Here is an 18,133-nt window from a genome sequence, read left to right on the forward strand (position 1 = left end):
TCACGGACGGATGGCTTTTATAATTGCATCGGTAAGGTTAGAGGTCCATAAGGTGGATTGTCTCCCAGCCTCTTTGCGCTCAAAAGTGCAAACAGGCACCTTCGCTGTCACAGGCCTTTGTAGTCGCCTTCCAGATGTAGCTTTGGGCAGGCTTGATCGGAGGGCGAGTTTGATAAGGGACCTTGGTGTACTCAGGCCAGCTTCGCCGGTCGTTGTAGCGGACCAGTAAGGGTTTCATGTTTGTCTAGAGGGCGCCCACGGGATCGGTCAGGGTCTCGGTCGCCGTTTTGTTGGTTTTAGCGGCGACTGGGGAGGGATTGTCAACTGGCACGGATTCTTCCGTGTTCGTCGACGAAAGTTTATGCATACTTTCGAGTAACATTTGGAATAACGGGCGGCCACCCGGGATTCCAGCCAATGAACGAATTAGTCGTTCTGCATCACTGTGCGACAGTGTTGCGTCATTGTGCAAGCTTGAATTTCCTGCCAATGGGGTTGAAGCTTGATCTTGATTGGTCGAAATTCCAGAACTTGTGTCTGGAACGCCAGCAGCCACGTCAGTCGCAGACTGCGCCCTGATTGGGCTCATAACCAGTGGTGACGTAGGGTTCGTCACGGGGGGATTGTTCTCCATGTGTCGATCGCTTCTAAGAGTAGGAGCCATTTAAATGTAAATACACTTAAATGTCAACTTTAGGAAACTAATCAGGAAGTAACGTAAACACGTAAGTGCCGGGCAAAAGGCCGCGACAGGACTGCGGTGTCTGGCGAGGCTGCTCTTCTCTGCTGCTCTCTGATGAGCGGCAGGCGTCAAAACGCAAAGTGTTGAGCAGCCTCCGCCAGAACACCGCTGTACCGCAAAAGTAGATTAGTATACAAATAGCAAATAAGTCAATACTAAACTCTAGATAAATGCACTCTCGTTTGAATACACCATCTTGGCAGCGCACAGCCAACGATGTCCTTGTGCATACAGTCCTTGGTATAGTCCTTCGCCATTGCACGCATGTGTACTCAGTGTAGCCGGTTGTAGTGCAGCCGCAAGCTGCACTGCCAGGCGCATGAGTGTCCTTGGGATGTGTCTTTGCAGACACTGGCAGTGGACGGTGGCTCGTAGATGGGGGCACCGGACACTGGCAGACTGCAATGCACTGGCGCTCGACACGCAGGTAAGTTTTATAGCTCACACCTCAAGTAAGACGCTTCCACCACTAAGTAAGCTACTTGGACTCACGCCATTATTACGTCGAAAAACAAAAGCGGGGATACAATGGGCCTCGACGATGGATAGCGACATGGGAAGGATCAGGGCCTCCGAAAATGAAATTGTCAATAACATTATTTACAAAAATAACAATAAGTTATATATTTCTGGAGAAGGCAGGAAAAATGTCATTATTTATTTCGATGCAATGTACAAGATCATAATTTATAAAAGTGCCTGTTTAGCATCATTCTTTACGCCAGCCATCCATCGACTTCTTACTAAGCGATTCTATACTTGTTGGCTGTCGTACGTCTGAATAGCTTTCGGCGAGCTCTATTTTGTTTTCACTACTCAATTTTTACTACTACAACAAGCTTGACTACCCACGTCTCCTGAGTAGGGCCCTACTCGACCCTCCCGACCAGCCTACAACAACAGCCAAATTTCTGGCTTTTTCTTCCGCCCGTGCCGCGACGAGAGCGACGAGGTGATTCTCGAGTATTTTCGTTGCCGTTGCGGCACGGTGCGGAAGCAAACGCATCGAAATGGTTACTCCAATCTGATGCAGCATGTGCTACGTGAGCACCCTGACTACGAGGCGGTAATGCTCGACGCGACATCAGCCGAGACAGGTTCTCTCATAAACTTTGTGCGGCATTATGCGCAAAACCTGTACGGCTGGATGTCGTGGATCGTCATGTGCAATCTCCCGCTTGCGTTCTGCGAGAACCGAGAAGCTTGGCGGTACGTTTAACTCTGCTATTCTATGTGACTATGCCTTTCAAACTGATATACAATGTGGTACTGTCTGCTATTTTGCTACTCAAGCCTCGACCCAATCTCGCAGGAGACGTTACGGGCGGGCATGTACGGGGTTTGGTCGCCATCGAGCGCTCAATTGCGACGGAAATGCCCGCGTAATTTGGCATCATGCTTGAAGGCTGGACGCATGCTTCCGACCATTACATCGCCGTCTTCGCGTGCTATGAAGTCAACGGTTGCGCTAAGACGCCGCTGTTAAGCATGGCACCGCTGCTCGATGCTCTCGACGAAGACCTGTCGGCGCAGGGTCATGTCGAATTTCTAGCTACAATGCTTCCACGCGACTATGGAGTCCAGCTGGACTAGTGTCGCTTCGTTGTCGGTGACAACTGCTCGGTCAACCGTCGTATTGCAACATTGATGGGGGTGCCCCTTGTGGGCTGCGCTAGTCATAGATTGAACCTCGCAGTTCAAGATGGTCTGGCGGTGCATGAAGACGACCTGGCTGTTGTACAAACGCTGATGGTGAAGCTACGGTCGCTTAAACAATCCGCAAAGCTGAGGTAAGCTTAATTATGTACCGGTTGTGTAGAGCTAAAATATGTCTGACCAAAACTGTATCCTCATATTTTTTGGCTGAAGACTCCACTCCGCCCCGTAATTCGGCAGGACACGCGTTGGAGCTCTACGTTCCAGATGCTCAAGCGCTACCTAAAGCTCCTCGAGTTCCTCGACGTCGAGGACGACGATATCATGGAGTTGCTGCCGGCGCCAGCGGCGAACAGGCGGCTGCGAGCACTCTATCAAGAGTCGAATCGGTCGCCAAAGCGCTCCAAGGACGAGATGCCGATTTGCTGGACGTGCGCGAGTGGTTCGACGCACTCATTGCTGCGAAGCCGTAGTATGCACGATTTATCGGTAAGGCACGAGTATTTAACAAGGGTTTGAACTTAACTAACGCCATGGTAACATTTCGCTCCATAGGACCTCGAGCAAACATTGTTCACAGCCCAGACTTTGAGTCTGGGTGTGTTCGTGTGCTTAAAGGCAGCCAACACCGTCTAACCCGTGCGGAAAAAGCAGCTCTCGTACCTTTCCAAGCCGTGAGTGAAGACTCGGAGGACGATTCGGAGGAAGAAAAGGCTTCGTTTGTAGAGCGTCTGAGGAAGCGCCGTCGTATTGCTGAAGACGGTGGCAAGTACGACCAGCTGAAGAGCATTCCTCCGACATCGAATGTCGTGGAACGCTTCTTTAGCGTTGCTCGAGTCACGTTTGGGCAGCAGAGGCACGGATTGCTCCCTCTTTCTCTAGAAACGATTCTGTTCCTGAGAGAAAACCGTTCGTACTGGGATGCCAGCACTTAAGATAGCCTGAACTAGCTCCCAGCACACCATGCTAATAGACTGGATGACAACCATCATGGAGCCATAATTGAGTTATTTATTTCCTCGTTCTGCACATGCACATTATTTATTTGTTGCTGCGCACGATCGACATCAGATAATTTATTGCTCATCGTGGTAGCTACTAAATAAAAATGCCATATTCGGCCCCCCTGGGAAGGATTCAGTCAATTATCGTCGGCGTAAATAAAAGAACTATTGACAGGCGATGACATGAGACGTCCACACTTTATGGTACCTCAAACAAAGACTTAGCACCGGTACACCACTGTATGTAGTGAGTGACCTGGGATCAAGCTGCTGCCGGAAGTAGGCTTATTCTCCGCATTACAGTTTCCGTTGTGGGCATATTTCGGGTCATGGCCACATACAAATTCATGTTGAAATGTAAAGAAAGGTCCATCGAATTTCTTTACGATTTCAAGAATTAATGGGTAGTATTATCACTACCCATCAATTCTTGAAATTTTGCAGTTTTGGCACGTGAAAATACTTTGTGGCATTGCTATTTTCCATGAGCACAATTTCACAATTGCAAAACCCGTTAGCATTGATTCGTATTAGCATTACGGTACGCAGTACCGTAAAGGATCTTGACACCGTCCCTCACGAGCGTTCTTTAACCACATACAGCTTTAATGTTTCAGCTGTAAATTTTGAGGTTAGAGTAAGCAGAATGAAATTCTTGTGCGCCCGTGCCCGAGGTGTGGGAGAGTGGGTTCAAGTCCCACGAGCAGACGTGGTTCGAGTCCGTTTATCGAGCGGTGAGTAGCTAACGAGGGTTCAAGTCCCCGGTTCGAGTCCAGAGCGCCCCGCCTCGACTGCCTCGAGAGTCTGATCCTCCTGGACGTAGTGCTTAGCTACTGCACCGCACCCGAAAGGAAGCTGTCAATCGCGTGCATATTGCGTGAATAGGATTGCATATATAGGTGAGCGATAGCTGTGACCACCGGCATCGCTCCTTGGCCAGGAAACGGACTGGAGTGAAGTGTGCGGAGGTGACTGCAGAGGATAACGAGTGATACGATCGTGACGAACGCGCGAAAGAGCTCACGAGTACTGAGAGAGTGCTGACTTTAGGATAGAAATTTCGAGTCGGTCGTGAGCCAATCTCGACGGGAAGTGTTCGCATCTTCACACACGACGATACCGTCAACATCTACGCCCGAAGGGTTGAGTACATGGACGGCAAACCTGTTGAGAGAATGGGCTTGACAGGATTTCCATTGACCGTCATTATGAATACAGGATTGCTATTGATCATTTTTTTTAAGTAGCACGACTTAGAAGATCGAAAGCGATTACACTGGGTATATACTCGTACGAGGCGGCACGAACAGAACGGTTGTTGTTCAAAAAGGAAAGAGAAAAATCTATCTGGAAAAAATTGAAAAGCACTACCAAGATAAAGATACGAAACGAGAACTGTAACCCTTCAAAATTCAAACTTCAGATCGGGCGTACCCCCTATTCAATTAGAGAAGATCTGCACATGGGACACAATTCGTGTCCTCTACTGCGTAACTTCGCCACGCAAGCCGAACAAAACGTGTGGCCACATGCAGTCGTGATCGAGTTGTCGGTCTGTATGAAACAGATCGGGCACGGTTCCACCTTCTTCTTGGCCAGGAGCTCAGCTCGGATTTCAGCGCGCATCTTCTCCTCCACTTCAACCTGAATCTCAGCTCGGATCCTCACACGCATTAAAGTCTCCTCTTGCTCAGCTCGAATGGTAGCCTCAACTTCGGCTCGAATCCTCGGCTCTTCCTCAAGCCGAATTTTTGCTTCCTCTTCGACACGAAGTCGCGCTTCAAGTTCAGCTCCATCGTCGGCTGTAGCTTCACGAGACTCCACCTTAGTATTAAGAGAGTTCTGGTTTGCATATTCGTCTGGATCGTGGGCAGATGCTTCAAGTATTGGAATCTCTTCGTCATCTCCTCTCACCATGAACCGATTTTCTTCATAGGCACGACGACATCCTTCGTGCTTAAGCAAGAGCTCAACAACGGTGTCATGTCCATTAACATTCGCTCGAGCGATAGCGTCCGCCGTACAGTGCTCGGAGTGGTTGTCGTGTAGATATTTCACAACTGAGAGGTGACCATTACTCGCTGCAACTGTGATTGCAGCGTTGGTTGCTTGTTCGTTTAAACTTGTGTGCAGATACTTTACAACTTCCAGAAATCCCTTGGACGCTGCATTAATCATCGCTGCAGATGTACATCCTTCGGTTCGATGCTTTTCCAACCAGGATACAACCAATAAAAATCCATTACTTGCAGCTCCATCGATTGCTGCAGAAGTACAACCTTCATCACGATTACAGTGCAGCCACAAAACCACGTTGAAATGGCCATTCTGAGCAGCAAGATCGATTGCCGACGTGGTGCAGCCTTCCTCTCGGTTCTTGTGTAGCCATTTCACCACATTGAGATGGCCATTCATAGCCGCACCATCCATCGCTGCAGTTGTACATTTCCCACTCGTGCTTTGCATCACGTTCGTAAAGCTGCTGGTAGAACTTCGCGGCGACATCCGGCCTCTAGAAGGAGCTTCATGAAGCCACTGTACAACGCTGAGGTGGCCATTGGTCGCCGCACCGTCCATCCCCTCCGTTGATAGAGCCGCACTGCAGTTTTCATGCATCCACTTTAAGTGCTCGAGGTCTCCGTGATTGGCGAAGTGGTTCTTCATAAATGTGCAGAAGCCGAAGGGATCATGTTTGTGCTGGTGCCAGGTGACAGGATTTTCGGATGCAAAGTCCAGCTCCTCTGACTCTGACAGTGACAGTGACAACGACATGGTCAAAATTGAAAGTGAAGCTTTGTTTTAATTTTGGCTGTGACTGAAATAATTTTTTTGGGATGTATCAATCAATCTTGAAAAGTACCCGGGTTCGACAGGAAACAGCCATGAAAGTCACCTTAGTTTTCACACTATCCTAAGAATCAAGTGAAAAGTTCACGTATTATGCTAGCTCACGCTAAGAAAATGCTTCGAAGTCCTTTGAAATTATTTTATATCCAAGCCCAGTTCACTTTTTTAGTTTCAGGGAAGACTCCACTTACACATGTACTGAATTATGAAAAAAGGACAAATTATTTCAGCGTTTGTTGTGCCAAACATTTTTCTTTATTGGAGACGTTGATGCAAAATAGTAAAAAAAAACTTCCAGCTCTTTAAATTGGCAGACACAGACGAGCGGAATAACCTTGCCCTTTGCTCAAGTTTGTATCAGGTCGTCACCAAGCAACTCGGCTCGAATTTCAGCACGCATCTTGTCTTCGATACCCTTTTGCATCTCTGCACGAATACGCGCACGAATCTCTCCCTCCTCCTCAGCCTGAATTGCCGCCTTCGTATTTCGATCTTCACGAATACTTGCTGCAACTTCAGCTCGAAGCCTCGGCTCTTCCTTCATGCGAATACTGGCTTCTTCTTCCGCTCGAATTCGAGTCTCCATTTCAGCTGGACCTTGAGCATCTCGAGGAAGGAAAATCTCGATCAGCTTCCGCGGAAGGAACCAAAGCACTATAAATCCCAGCCAAAAAAGCTGATACACCTTCTGAGTAAAGGCAGCTCTTTTCTCAGTGACGGCCTTAGCCGTCTCCTCCTCGTATGCAAGCCGGTAATCTTCATGCTCTAGCAGAAACTCGACAATCGCAGAATGTCCTTTTGCCTTCGCACGTATAATGGCATCAGGTTTGCAGGGTCCGGAACGATTCTCAAGCAGATACTTCACGACCAGAGCGTGACCGTTCTCAGCAGCAGCGGCAATTGCAGCATTTGAAGCTTCTTGATCGATGTTGGTGAGCAAATACTTGACTACATCCACGTATCCATTCGACGCGGCATTGACCATTGCTGCAAAACTGCATCCTTCCGATCGATTTTTATGTAGCCACTTGACAGCGCCGAGGTATCCCAGTCCTGCCGCCTTGTCCATAGTGGCCGTGGTACAGCCCTCAGTGCGATTTTCATTTAGCCAGCGGGCCACTTTTGCACGACTGTTAATCACTGCATTTTCCATCGCAGCAGTGGTGCAACCTTCCGTACGATTCTCGTGCAACCACTTGACAACGTCCAGGTGACCATTACTTGCGGCACCATCCATCGCTGCAGTTGTGCAGCCTTCAGAGCGATTTTTGTGAAGCCACTGGACAACTTTGAGGTGGCTTTTAATGGAAGCACCGTCCATCGCGACAGTGGTGCATCCCTCATCACGATTGAGGTGAAGCCACTCGACAACACTGAGGTGGCCGTTGCTCGCGGCCCCGTCCATCGCCGCTGTAGTACAGCCTTCAAACCGATTTTCATGGAGCCATAAGAGCCTATCATTATGTCCATTGGTCGCTGCAAGATCCATTGCTTCGGTGGATACTGGCGCGTCGCAGTTTGCATTCATCCATCCGAATCTATGCAAAATAAAGCCGCCGCCGTAGAAGTCCTTCGCTCTTGAGCAAAAGTCACCGGAGCCATGTCTTCTGTCGTGCCATTCCGAGGGATGTAAGTTCTCTAATTCGTGTTTTTCTTCGGGCGTTAGTGAGGGCATGGCGTTTAGCTTGACCGCTTACAAAAGAAAAGGGAAATAAGGAGGCAAAAGCAGGATATTCAACAAGATTGATGGCATTCGCAAGTGCCTGTCATTCTTGAATTCGTTGTAATCTCTCCGAAAAGAGAGCGAATATCAAAGAGTAAGCGTCAACAGCAAAACTCAATCACCTTAGCTGGTCCATAAATCGCATTCTTCAGTTTGATCCGTGTTAGAATTTTGCTGCCTCGAAAAGCAATAGCGTCCGAGTGACAAAAACTTATACCTTCAGATTTTGATCACGAAACGACGCGATCTTAAAAGGTCACCGTGAGGCTTATAAACGTATTTTTCGAGCAAGCCTAAATCAAGCTCGGCCATGTCGAAGGAGACGGACAGCGATTCGGAGCCACAGCAGCTCCAGTACAAGGTAAGTGCTGTACCGTTGTACTGAGCGCGATAATCACTTGAGAAATTGTGGGCTTTGCTTGGCTGCAGGTGATCATCCTGGGAGATGGTGCCGTGGGCAAAACTTCCATCGCAATGCGGCATACGGAGGACAACTTCTCCACGACATACAAACAAACAATCGGCTTGGACTTTTTCCTTAAGCGCATGGCGTTACCAGGTACTACTTATCTACTACTCGTAGAATCAAGATTTTTGCTTCAAAGGGTGCAACTAATTACTTGCCAACCACGACACAGGTGACACCCAAGTGACTCTGCAGATTTGGGACATTGGCGGCCAAAGCATCGGCGGCAAGATGCTCAAGAATTATATTTATGGGGCGCAGGTAAATACGGAGCAAGAAGGTATTGGAATGGATACATTTAGTAATGGAAGGTTTTCACAGGCTGTGCTGCTGGTGTACGACATCACTAACTACGAGAGCTTTCAAAACTTAGAGGACTGGTATCGTCTTGTTCGTCGCACCTTTGACGATGAGCGCATGCCATACGTAGCTCTCGTCGGCAACAAGAGTGCGTTTTCCAGCCCCTATAACCAGGAGAACTCCTTGACTCTTAACTTGTCCTACTTTCCCATCTATCAGCCGATCTGAACCACCTCCGCGCTGTCAAAGTAGCCAAGCACAAGCAGTTCACCGAAGAGAATGACCTCAACAGCTTCTTCGTGTCGGCCAAGACAGGAGACCAGGTGAATACGGCGTTCCGTCAAGTGGCAGCAGACTTGGCGGGTATTTCTCTTACTAAGGCCGAGTTGGACGTGGAAGCGCCCGTGCTCAAGGCGCAGATCGTCAACCACGATCAACACGACCCGGACGTCAAGACGCCTGACATCCGCAGCGCGCAGAACTCCAAGTGCAGCATCCAGTGATGAAACTACCAACTTTTGACATCCTGAGCACCAGCTTATGACACTTTTCAGTAATGATCCTGTTCCATTGACTAGATGTGTTACTCTGGTAGATTGGAGATTAATGGCTCCAATGCCGCTGTTGACAAAAGTTGACACGAAAGACACTTAGTAGTCCTCGTCTCCGCCGAACATGTCCATGCCGCCGCCCATGTCGACCTCCTCTTCCTCCTCAACGGCCTTCTCCTCGACCTTGTCGGCCTCGGCGCCGGCAGCAGCACCGCCAGCAGCAGCAGGGGCCGCGCCAGCCGAGCCAAACTTGGCGAGCTTCTCGCTACCAGCAGCGATCACCTCCTCGGCCGTCTTGCCCTCCATGGCCTTGATCACAGCAGCCACGCGAGCCTTGTCGACCTCCACATCGCTCGATTTGAGGATCTTCTCAACGTCGTTCTCAGTGGGGGTGGTGTGGCCACCAAGGACAGCGAGCAGGTAAGCAGCAATGTAACGCATCTGGTGTCATAAAACCATCATTAGTCACGTAGACTCGTTATCGCGCATGGTCATCGGGCAAGAGCTCACCTTGAATCACTTTAAGGTTTTCTTGGAGTCTACCAGATACAAGATGGCGCTCGTCGGAAGGCACGATTGGCGTTGGAACCAACCGCTTGCTTCTCCCTTTACAAGAACGCTTTCCTCTCTTTACAAGATAAACGGTGCTTTTCCACCAATTAGCATGATGTCTTCATTATCGAACGGCTCTCCTCCAATGGTTTGCTGGACTATATTTCAGCCAATCATGATGCGTCTCCTTTTCCAGACGCCATTGCAGGTCATTCTCCGAACGACTCCGCAGTACTTCAGAAGTTCATTCAGTCCGACGTCATGGCTCCTGCTGTAAGTTCCTGTTGCTCTGTCCCCTTCTGGGGCGAGTGAATGAGTTGCTAAGCTGCAGAGCCTCCTTCTCTGCTCGGGCAAACAGAGTTCCCTTCTCTGTGGGCGGTCAACTTCCGAGTTGGTCGCCACGCATTTTTATTGGAACAAAAAAACTGTTATAAAATCCCCGGGGCCGAGGGCTCAAATGCAATTGGCACTTCAGACACTCGCCACAGACAATTATTGTCCCGTGCCAAAGTGTCTAATTTCCAATTATTGTCGCCACTACAGCACAAGGGAAAGAAGGTCAGCAAGAAGCAGCTGCTCAAGTTCACGATCGACTGCACCATCCCCGTGGACGACCACGTCCTTGACCCTGCTTCGTTCGAAAAGTTCCTGCACGACCGCATCAAGGTCGGCGGCAAGACTGGCGTGCTCGGCGACGCCGTCAAGATCACCCGTGAGAAGACCAAGCTCCAGGTGGTTGCCGTGCCCCCGTTCAGCAAGCGTTACCTCAAGTACCTGACCAAGAAGTACCTGAAGAAGCAGCAGCTGCGTGACTACCTGCACGTCATTGCCTCGGACAAGAACACGTACGAGCTCCGTTACTTTAACATCCACGATGCTGGTAACGACGCCGACGAGGACGACGAGTAAATCAGTCAATAGTGTTTTTGCTGTGTAGCTCAACAGAATTGACCGATTAATGCAGATTTGCTTCGGCACGGAGAATCCCTATGATGAATTGTTTGCTCTACTTTATGAAGTCGAAACAAAACGTAGTAGTTCTTCCAAGTACAAATAAATAGATGGACCCGAGGAAAGGTTTGCATTTGAAGGTCTTTTGAGGCAGACTCTTGTTGCTGATGGACACTCCCCACTAACTGCACAAACAGTGTCTACTACTCAACACGCAATCCATTTTCGCAAAGCATTAACGGGTTCGAGCAGGATCGATCAGTCGGCCGGTCGCTTCGTTACATTCCACGCACAAGCGCCGCGTTGATGGCCTCGATCCACTTCTTCGACCCGTTGACGAGGTCATTCAGATGGTACACCCGGTTCGGCTGTCGACGAGCGAATAAATGTCAGAAACTGATACTTTAATCTTCCATCATAGCCACGCTACTAACGTACCGTCACGACGTCGAAAGCAGTCGCGCTCTTGGAATTGACGTAGAGGTTGTCCGACCACGGGATCTCTCCCTTTTGCTTCATTCTAATGGGGTCAATGTAGATCAAACGAGGCTTCGAAGTCAAGATCAGCTGTCGCTTCTTGGAGAAGAGCCCCTTGCGCTTGCTAATGAGTCCGCCCATCTTAATCAGCTCGTCATCCAGCAGGAATCGGTTCCAGAGCGAGCTCGTACGTCGCATTGCAGACGGTATTGCTGCCTTCTGGCGAGCCACTTCCACTACGTTAACATGTTCAGCCCTACAAATGAATAGAAATACAAAACCCAAATGTAAGTTTAGACAGATTATTTATCACGCTACGACACAGCAGCAAACGTACGGAGACGGCGGAGGATCCAGCGCGAGACCCGATGAGACCTGCAGCTCGGTAGCTACACCAGCAAACAGCCAGTCCTCGGTCGCGCCATCCTACAGTCACATAAGCATAAATATTAAAATACTGACGGTCGACTCGAATACTCCAAAGGGTCTTCTTACATATTCGGTGGGCGGCAGTCGGCCGATTTCAGGCATGTAGGACGGTTGCGCATATCCGACCGAGTCCCATTCAACACCCTCAAAGAACGGATGAGCCTTCAACGCTGCGTATCCATTGCCGTCGTCGTCGGAGCCAGCGCCAAGACGCTCGCTCGGCTCCTGCAGAAGAATTCGATCAATCAAATCCTTCGCCACCGACGGGAATCCTGGCGGGTAGGCAAAATCCTCGGCAGGATGGTTCAAAATCTGCTGGAACGTGAGATACTCGTTCTCTGCGCGGAACATGGGTCGACCCACGAGCATCTGGAAGATCATACAGGCCACTGCCCACAGATCACAGCCCCGAGACGCCTCCTGGTCGCGCAACACTTCGGGCGACACGTACTCTGCTGTACCGCAAAACGTGTTGTGACGACTCTCCTCCGTCTCGTCCTTGGCTGTACCAAAGTCGGTCACCTTGATATGGCCGTCATCGCTAAGAAGGATATTCTCTGGCTTGAGATCGCGGTGGATTACACCATTCTTGTGCAGATATTCCAACGCTAACACCACCTCCGCGATATAGAAGCGAGTCAGCTCCAGCGAGCATGCGCGGTCCGTGTAGCCTGCAGCAGCCTGTTCCTTGTGGTGCTTACTGTAGTAATAAAGAAATTGGTCCAGCCAAAGAGTCAGTTTTCTTGTCCCTGTCAGCTTTCACGGTGCAGCTCGACGAATATACGTACGTGATCACGTCAAGCAGCTCGCCACCACGACAGAGCTCCATCACCATGTACAGATAGCTGTTATCCTACGTACACCATTGATGCAATAGATAAAATCAGTACAATTGAGTTAATCATGTTGGAGTTGCAATGGTGCAGTTTGGGTCGCCGCATCATTTTTTTTTTTACCTGGAACGTGAAGAAGAGCTTGACCACACGGTCGTGCGAGATCTTGGAGAAAACTTTGCGCTCCATCATGACGAACTTGACCTTCTTCTCCTTGCGGATGAAGCGCTTCTCCATGATCTTCACCGCGTACTCGACGCCTGTGTCCTTCATGCGCGCGTGCACCACCTGTGAAAGCCGCCACAGCCAGCCCACAACGTCAGCAAACCTCGCACTATTTACCATCACAAACAGCTACAGTACGCACTCGAGCGTAGGCACCTTCGCCTAGTGTAGCGCCGAACATGAAGTCCGCCGGCGACGGCTTCTTGCTATTCGAGCGGACGGGCGAGGCATCCGCCGAGCCTACAGGGAATAAAGACGGGTCGGTACGAATCCTTTAGGCTGTATCGATGGTCGCAGGGCGTACCGGGCGGCGTGGGGGCTTGCATCGTCCGGACCGAGCGAGCGACGAGTGACGAGGGGAATGCCAGAGACAACGGAGCTACTCGCTCGATTCTCTCCCCCTCGCTGGCTGTTGATGTATCGTACACAGATATTAGGCAAAAGGGTAGGGTTACCTCAATATCAGGTTTCTTACCGTATTACTTCGTAGTATTATTAATAAAAAGACTGTATCCGGACGATTCATTTTTACCGCCAAGACATAGACGCAACGAAAACTACCGCAAGCGTCGACAATGCTTGTCGTCATGGTGCGCTGCTAAGCGCTTACCGGTAGCAGCACACCGGGATCGATATTTTAGCTTGAGTTTTGTTTTGATGCACCAGACGATCCGGTTTTCTGATACCTAATGCTACAGGTTATTGAGCAATAGAAAACAACCTCGCTTGAAGCTCACCGAAAAGCTATTTTCGTGGATTACATGTATCATACTTTGCAGCTACAAACACTTCTGTCTGTACTAAACTAAAGTGCCACATACAGAATATCGTCGGTAACCATTGTTATTACTATTCGGGGGAATCACTATCTAGAGCTGTACAGTACCATCACAAGGTAACGAGACTCCAGCCTACATGTACAATGGGTATCACTATTTGGGGATACCACTCCAAGTCAATATCTTTTCTTCTTTTTAAAAAAAAATACAAAAAGCTTTGTAAACAAAGTTTTTTCATTTGCTTAGAAAAGCATTTAATTCTCAAAATTAAAAAGTCACTTTGCTCAACACTTTATGTTAATACATGTTTGTCTCCAGAGTAGTTTGGTGCCAGTTTTTTTGCCGCGAACTACCGTACCTTCATGTGCGTGTCTTGTCACGAGGTACGCAAAGCCACAGCAATTTACACAGGATGCAACAAGAATAATTCACAATAAGGACCCAAAAGATTTCGAAAGACACAAAGTGACAGCCTGAAGTGTGGCCGCACAGATCGAATCGAAACCTGAGCGCGTGTCAAAGTACAAAAAGCAGAAAGAAACATGCACTTAATCAGTATGTAAGAAAAACAGATCACGATCAATCAGCTGTACCTTCGCTCTCACACGTCACACATTTCCACTTAAGTCCGTCTACTTTTTTTTCCGGCAGAAACTTCACTTCACCATCGGCCAACGATGTCGAGCATTGAGAAGTTGTCGATCCGCGGTATCCGCAGCTTCAGTCCGAACCGTGAGGAGATCATCGAGTTCTACCACCCTCTGACCATCCTCCTGGGCGACAATGGCTGCGGCAAGACCACAGTGATCGAGTGTCTCAAGCTCGCGTGCACAGGCGGCCTTCCTCCAGGTGCTCGTAGTGGCCAAAGCCTCATCCACGACCCCAAGATCGCAGGAACCAACGAAGTGAAGGCGAGTATTCGTCTGCGCTTCCGTAACCAAGCGGGTAAGGTCATGCTGGTGCATCGTACGTACCAAGTGCGACAGACGAAGAAGACGATCAGCTTTAAAGCTCTGGACGGCGTCATCCAAGTGGCGAACGAGCTGGGCGAGAAGGTTTCTCTGAATCACAAATGCGGCGAGCTAGACCAGCACATTCCAGACATGTTGGGGGTGTCTAAAGCCATTCTGGAAAGTGTCATCTTTTGTCATCAAGAAGATTCCAACTGGCCGTTAAGAGAAGGTGCCGAGTTAAAGAAAAGGTTTGATAACATCTTCGAGTCGGCGAGATACACGAAAGCTCTTGAAGCGATCCGGAAGCTGAAGAAGGCGCGACTGGACAATGCGAAGGACTATAAACGGGACTTGGACGTGCTGACGGCTCACATGAAGACGGCGGAGGAGATTCGCGATAAAATTGAGCGAATGCAAGAGCGACTCCAAGAAGTCGCGGAAGAAGGAGAAGAAGCGGATGGGAAGATCGCTAGAGCAGACGAAACGTTGAGGGAGCTGCAGCAATTGCAGGAAGAAGTGAAGAGTTTCCACCTACAGCTGGAGAGACGACAAGAAGACGTGGCGACGAAGGAGCAGAGTGCGCGCAGTGCATACAACAAGATTGAGAAGATTATGAGCGACACTGACGAGGAGCTGCAAAGCTGCTTGAACAACTACGACGCTACGATTGAGAACCATCGGAGCGCGTTTGCCAGACTGCAAGAGCAGAAGGAAAAGCTGCAGCGTGAGCAACATAAGACCAATGAAGAATACGTGGCGCTACGTAATGAGAAGACACGCGTGGAAACGAACATCGGCATGTACCAGAAGATGGTGGCGGACCTCATTGACACGGCCTCGAAGCTCAGCACCAAGTATCGCTTCCACTTGCAGCCGCTGACGTCGCAACAGGAAGATATCTGGAGCTTTCTAGCGGAGTTTAGGAGCGTCGTAAAGGACAAGCAAGAAGAGGTGAACAAGCTGGACGCCAAGCAGCGACAGGAGGATGACGCGTTGATGACGGAGCTGTCCGAGCTGACGTCGCAGGCCAAGCGACTACAAGACGACTTGAAGAGCAAGACGCAGAGTCTGGAGGCGCTGAATAGAGACAAACAGGTTGTTGCGGACCGGTTGAGGGCGCTGGGAGGCGCTGGGCTTCACTCGCAACGCGACGCAGAGGAAATGAGCTCTCAGGTGTCGGAAGCGGAGAAGACGTTGGCGGATTACAGGGCCAAGCACAACGTGGCGGCTCTGAAAGACGAGATCCAAGGGTTCAACAGACAAATGAGCGGCATCAACGGCGTGGTCGAAGACCTGGGACAAGAGATCAGCCAGTTACGTATTTACGCCACTCGAAACGCTGAGACCGAGTTCCAACGCAGCGAATACCGCAAGAAACTGGAAAGTTTCCAGGCCAATCTACAGGAAAAGGTGGCGGACATTGAAGAGATCTTTGAAGGCGGCGAGAAGCCAACAGACAGAGCCTCGTTGGTGTCGGGAATCCGATATGTCGACGATCTGATTGGCGAGCGCAAGCGATCGCTCGATACCAAGAGGAAGGAGCAGGCGTCAGCTGAGCAGCGTTTGATAGAGAACACGACGTCGTCTAAGCTCGCAGAGAAGGAGCTGAACGCCTTGCGCTTGAAGAAGAACCAGCTGGAGAGACAGCACGTGAGTGGGCTGAAGGAGCTGCTGGACAGAGTGATTCCTGGCCACGACTTGAAGAGTGCGGAGCTCGGAGTGAGGGAGGCGGAGCGCGCGTACGCTGACGCCAAAGACAAAGTCGTTCGTCGCAAGAATATGGTCCTGTTCCTCAACATTTACAAGAAGAAGGGGCTGAAAGACCACTGCTGTCCTCTCTGTGAGCGAGACATGAGTCCTGAGGAAGAGCAGGCGTTCGAGAGCGTCTTGAGCGATAAAACGGACGACGGAAAGGTGGCCGACAAGATCAAAAAGGCCGAAGACCTCGAGAAATCGTCACTGCAGACGCTGACTGAGCTCAAGGAGAAGATGCCGAGTTGGCGCAAGTGGATCGAGCTGGAGACTGCGATCCCGGAAAAAGTAAGCGAGTTGGAGGAGATTTACGCTGCTCAGAAGGCTCTGGAGATCGATGTGCAAGACAAGAAAGCCGCGTTTGAGCTGGCACAGGAGCACTTCGACGCTGCCAGAGTGGCAAAGTCCGACATGGAGATCCTGCGCAAATCTGCGGACGAGCTGGAGTATTCCGACGTGGAAATTACGAAAAAGGAGGCGCGTATGAGAGGAAGTCAGGGAGCAAGTGGGCGGTCGTTGGCGGACGTGGAAGCGGAGAAAGATGCCAAGCAGGCAAAAGTGCAGGAGCTGAACCACCAGCTCCAACGCAAGCAGAAAGAGCTGGATCGCATCAACGAAATGCTGCAACAATTGCAGAATGACGTGCACAGTCGGAAGGAGGAAAAACTCCGACTTGAGACGCAGCGTAAAGAGTACGACGAGGCTGTCAAGGAGCAGAACAGGTTGCGGGAGCAAGAGAAGGCGTTGAAAGAAGCCTGTGCGAAGTTGAAGAAGTCGGAGCCCGAGGTGGGGCGCGTAGTTCGAGCGAAAGCTACGCAACGCCAGACGAGACGAAAAGAGGCGAGCGAACAGCTACATGTCCAACGATCTGAGCTCCAGCAACGCCAGGGAGACTTCCGCGTGTTCAGTGATAAATGCAAGCAAGTCCAGCATGGAGAGCTTGACAAACTGGAGCGTCAAGTCCAAGCGCTGAGTGATACAATCGCCCAAACGAAGCAGCGAGAGGACACAGCAGTCCAGGCGTTGGCAGATCTGGCACCGCAGATGCAGAGTGCGCAGACGAATCTGAGTCAGAACGAGGTCGGAAAGCGCCAAATCCAAGACAATATCGACTACCGTGAGCTCCAAAAGCAGCTGGAGAAGATGCGCACTGAGGTCGCGGATCTCCAGAATCATATCGGCAATTTACCGTCGCTGGACGACGTGAACGATCGAGTTGAATCAGCGGATGCGGCGTTGAGCTCTGCGAAACACTCGGCTTCCGTGATGGTGGGAAAGAGACAGCAGTTGCTGGAGGAACTTCGCGAGCAGAAGGTCAAGCTCCGTGTCCCGACTTTGAAGGACGTCGAAGAGAAGTACCGACACAAGTTGATCCAGTTCGAGACGACGCAGATGGCCGTGACAGACCTGGATCGCTACTTTAAGGCGCTGGACGAGTCGTTGCTGCAGTATCACTCGAAGAAGGTGGAGGAGATCAACACGATCATTCGCTCGCTGTGGCAGATCACGTACAAGGGGCAGGATATCGACACTATTGAGTTGGTGAGCGGACAGCAGGATGGCGCAGTGTCGAAAGCTGCTCGCTCGTACGACTACCGTGTCGTGATGAAGAAGGCTGGGGCTGCAATCGACATGCGAGGTCGCTGCAGTGCGGGACAGAAAGTCCTCGCGGCTCTGGTGATCCGCTTGGCGCTAGCTGAGACCTTCTGTCTGAACTGTGGCATCCTGGCGCTGGATGAACCCACGACCAATCTCGACACGGAAAACAAGTTCGGACTCGCGCAGGCGATCACAGAGTATGTTCGGCCACTCTGAACTGTTAGGTTAAGCTGTTCGCTCACTTGTTATTGCTCTTGTTTGTCGACGTATCGCAGCATTCTGAACGCGCGCTCG

General features: G+C 50.3%; 7 protein-coding genes across 7 annotated transcripts; 3 read left to right on the forward strand and 4 right to left on the reverse strand.

Moving 5' to 3' along the window:
- Positions 1–4,839: 4,839 nt before the first annotated feature.
- On the reverse strand, positions 4,840–6,066 carry PITG_01038 (uncharacterized protein; the record flags this gene model as incomplete). Its single annotated transcript, XM_002909515.1, has 3 exons — positions 4,840–5,226; positions 5,317–5,860; positions 5,939–6,066. The coding sequence occupies 3 exons, from the start codon at positions 6,064–6,066 to the stop codon at positions 4,840–4,842; spliced, it is 1,059 nt and encodes a 352-aa protein (XP_002909561.1).
- Positions 6,067–6,971: 905 nt separating this feature from the next.
- PITG_01039 (uncharacterized protein) lies at positions 6,972–7,777 on the reverse strand (the record flags this gene model as incomplete). The annotated part of the gene is made up of 2 exons (XM_002909516.1): positions 6,972–7,005; positions 7,110–7,777. 2 exons carry the CDS (start codon positions 7,775–7,777, stop codon positions 6,972–6,974), a joined length of 702 nt encoding a protein of 233 aa, XP_002909562.1.
- Positions 7,778–8,256: 479 nt separating this feature from the next.
- Positions 8,257–9,241, forward strand: PITG_01040 (ras family GTPase, putative; the record flags this gene model as incomplete). The annotated part of the gene is made up of 5 exons (XM_002909517.1): positions 8,257–8,333; positions 8,402–8,531; positions 8,611–8,699; positions 8,760–8,886; positions 8,958–9,241. 5 exons carry the CDS (start codon positions 8,283–8,285, stop codon positions 9,239–9,241), a joined length of 681 nt encoding a protein of 226 aa, XP_002909563.1.
- Positions 9,242–9,288: 47 nt separating this feature from the next.
- On the reverse strand, positions 9,289–9,846 carry PITG_01041 (60S acidic ribosomal protein P2, putative; the record flags this gene model as incomplete). Its single annotated transcript, XM_002909518.1, has 2 exons — positions 9,289–9,730; positions 9,800–9,846. The coding sequence occupies one exon, from the start codon at positions 9,728–9,730 to the stop codon at positions 9,389–9,391; it is 342 nt and encodes a 113-aa protein (XP_002909564.1).
- Positions 9,847–10,062: 216 nt separating this feature from the next.
- Positions 10,063–10,838, forward strand: PITG_01042 (60S ribosomal protein L22, putative; the record flags this gene model as incomplete). Its single annotated transcript, XM_002909519.1, has 2 exons — positions 10,063–10,114; positions 10,385–10,838. The coding sequence occupies 2 exons, from the start codon at positions 10,103–10,105 to the stop codon at positions 10,748–10,750; spliced, it is 378 nt and encodes a 125-aa protein (XP_002909565.1).
- Positions 10,839–10,904: 66 nt separating this feature from the next.
- Positions 10,905–13,152, reverse strand: PITG_01043 (3-phosphoinositide-dependent protein kinase, putative; the record flags this gene model as incomplete). Its single annotated transcript, XM_002909520.1, has 8 exons — positions 10,905–11,160; positions 11,231–11,525; positions 11,607–11,695; positions 11,765–12,398; positions 12,487–12,551; positions 12,655–12,819; positions 12,899–12,996; positions 13,061–13,152. 8 exons carry the CDS (start codon positions 13,080–13,082, stop codon positions 11,071–11,073), a joined length of 1,458 nt encoding a protein of 485 aa, XP_002909566.1.
- Positions 13,153–14,212: 1,060 nt separating this feature from the next.
- PITG_01044 (DNA repair protein RAD50, putative) lies at positions 14,213–18,055 on the forward strand (the record flags this gene model as incomplete). Its single annotated transcript, XM_002909521.1, has 1 exon — positions 14,213–18,055. One exon carries the CDS (start codon positions 14,213–14,215, stop codon positions 18,053–18,055), a length of 3,843 nt encoding a protein of 1,280 aa, XP_002909567.1.
- Positions 18,056–18,133: the final 78 nt, after the last annotated feature.

The sequence above is a fragment of the Phytophthora infestans genome, genomic scaffold (genome assembly GCF_000142945.1).
Source record: "Phytophthora infestans T30-4 supercont1.1 genomic scaffold, whole genome shotgun sequence".
NCBI lineage: Eukaryota > Oomycota > Peronosporomycetes > Peronosporales > Peronosporaceae > Phytophthora > Phytophthora infestans.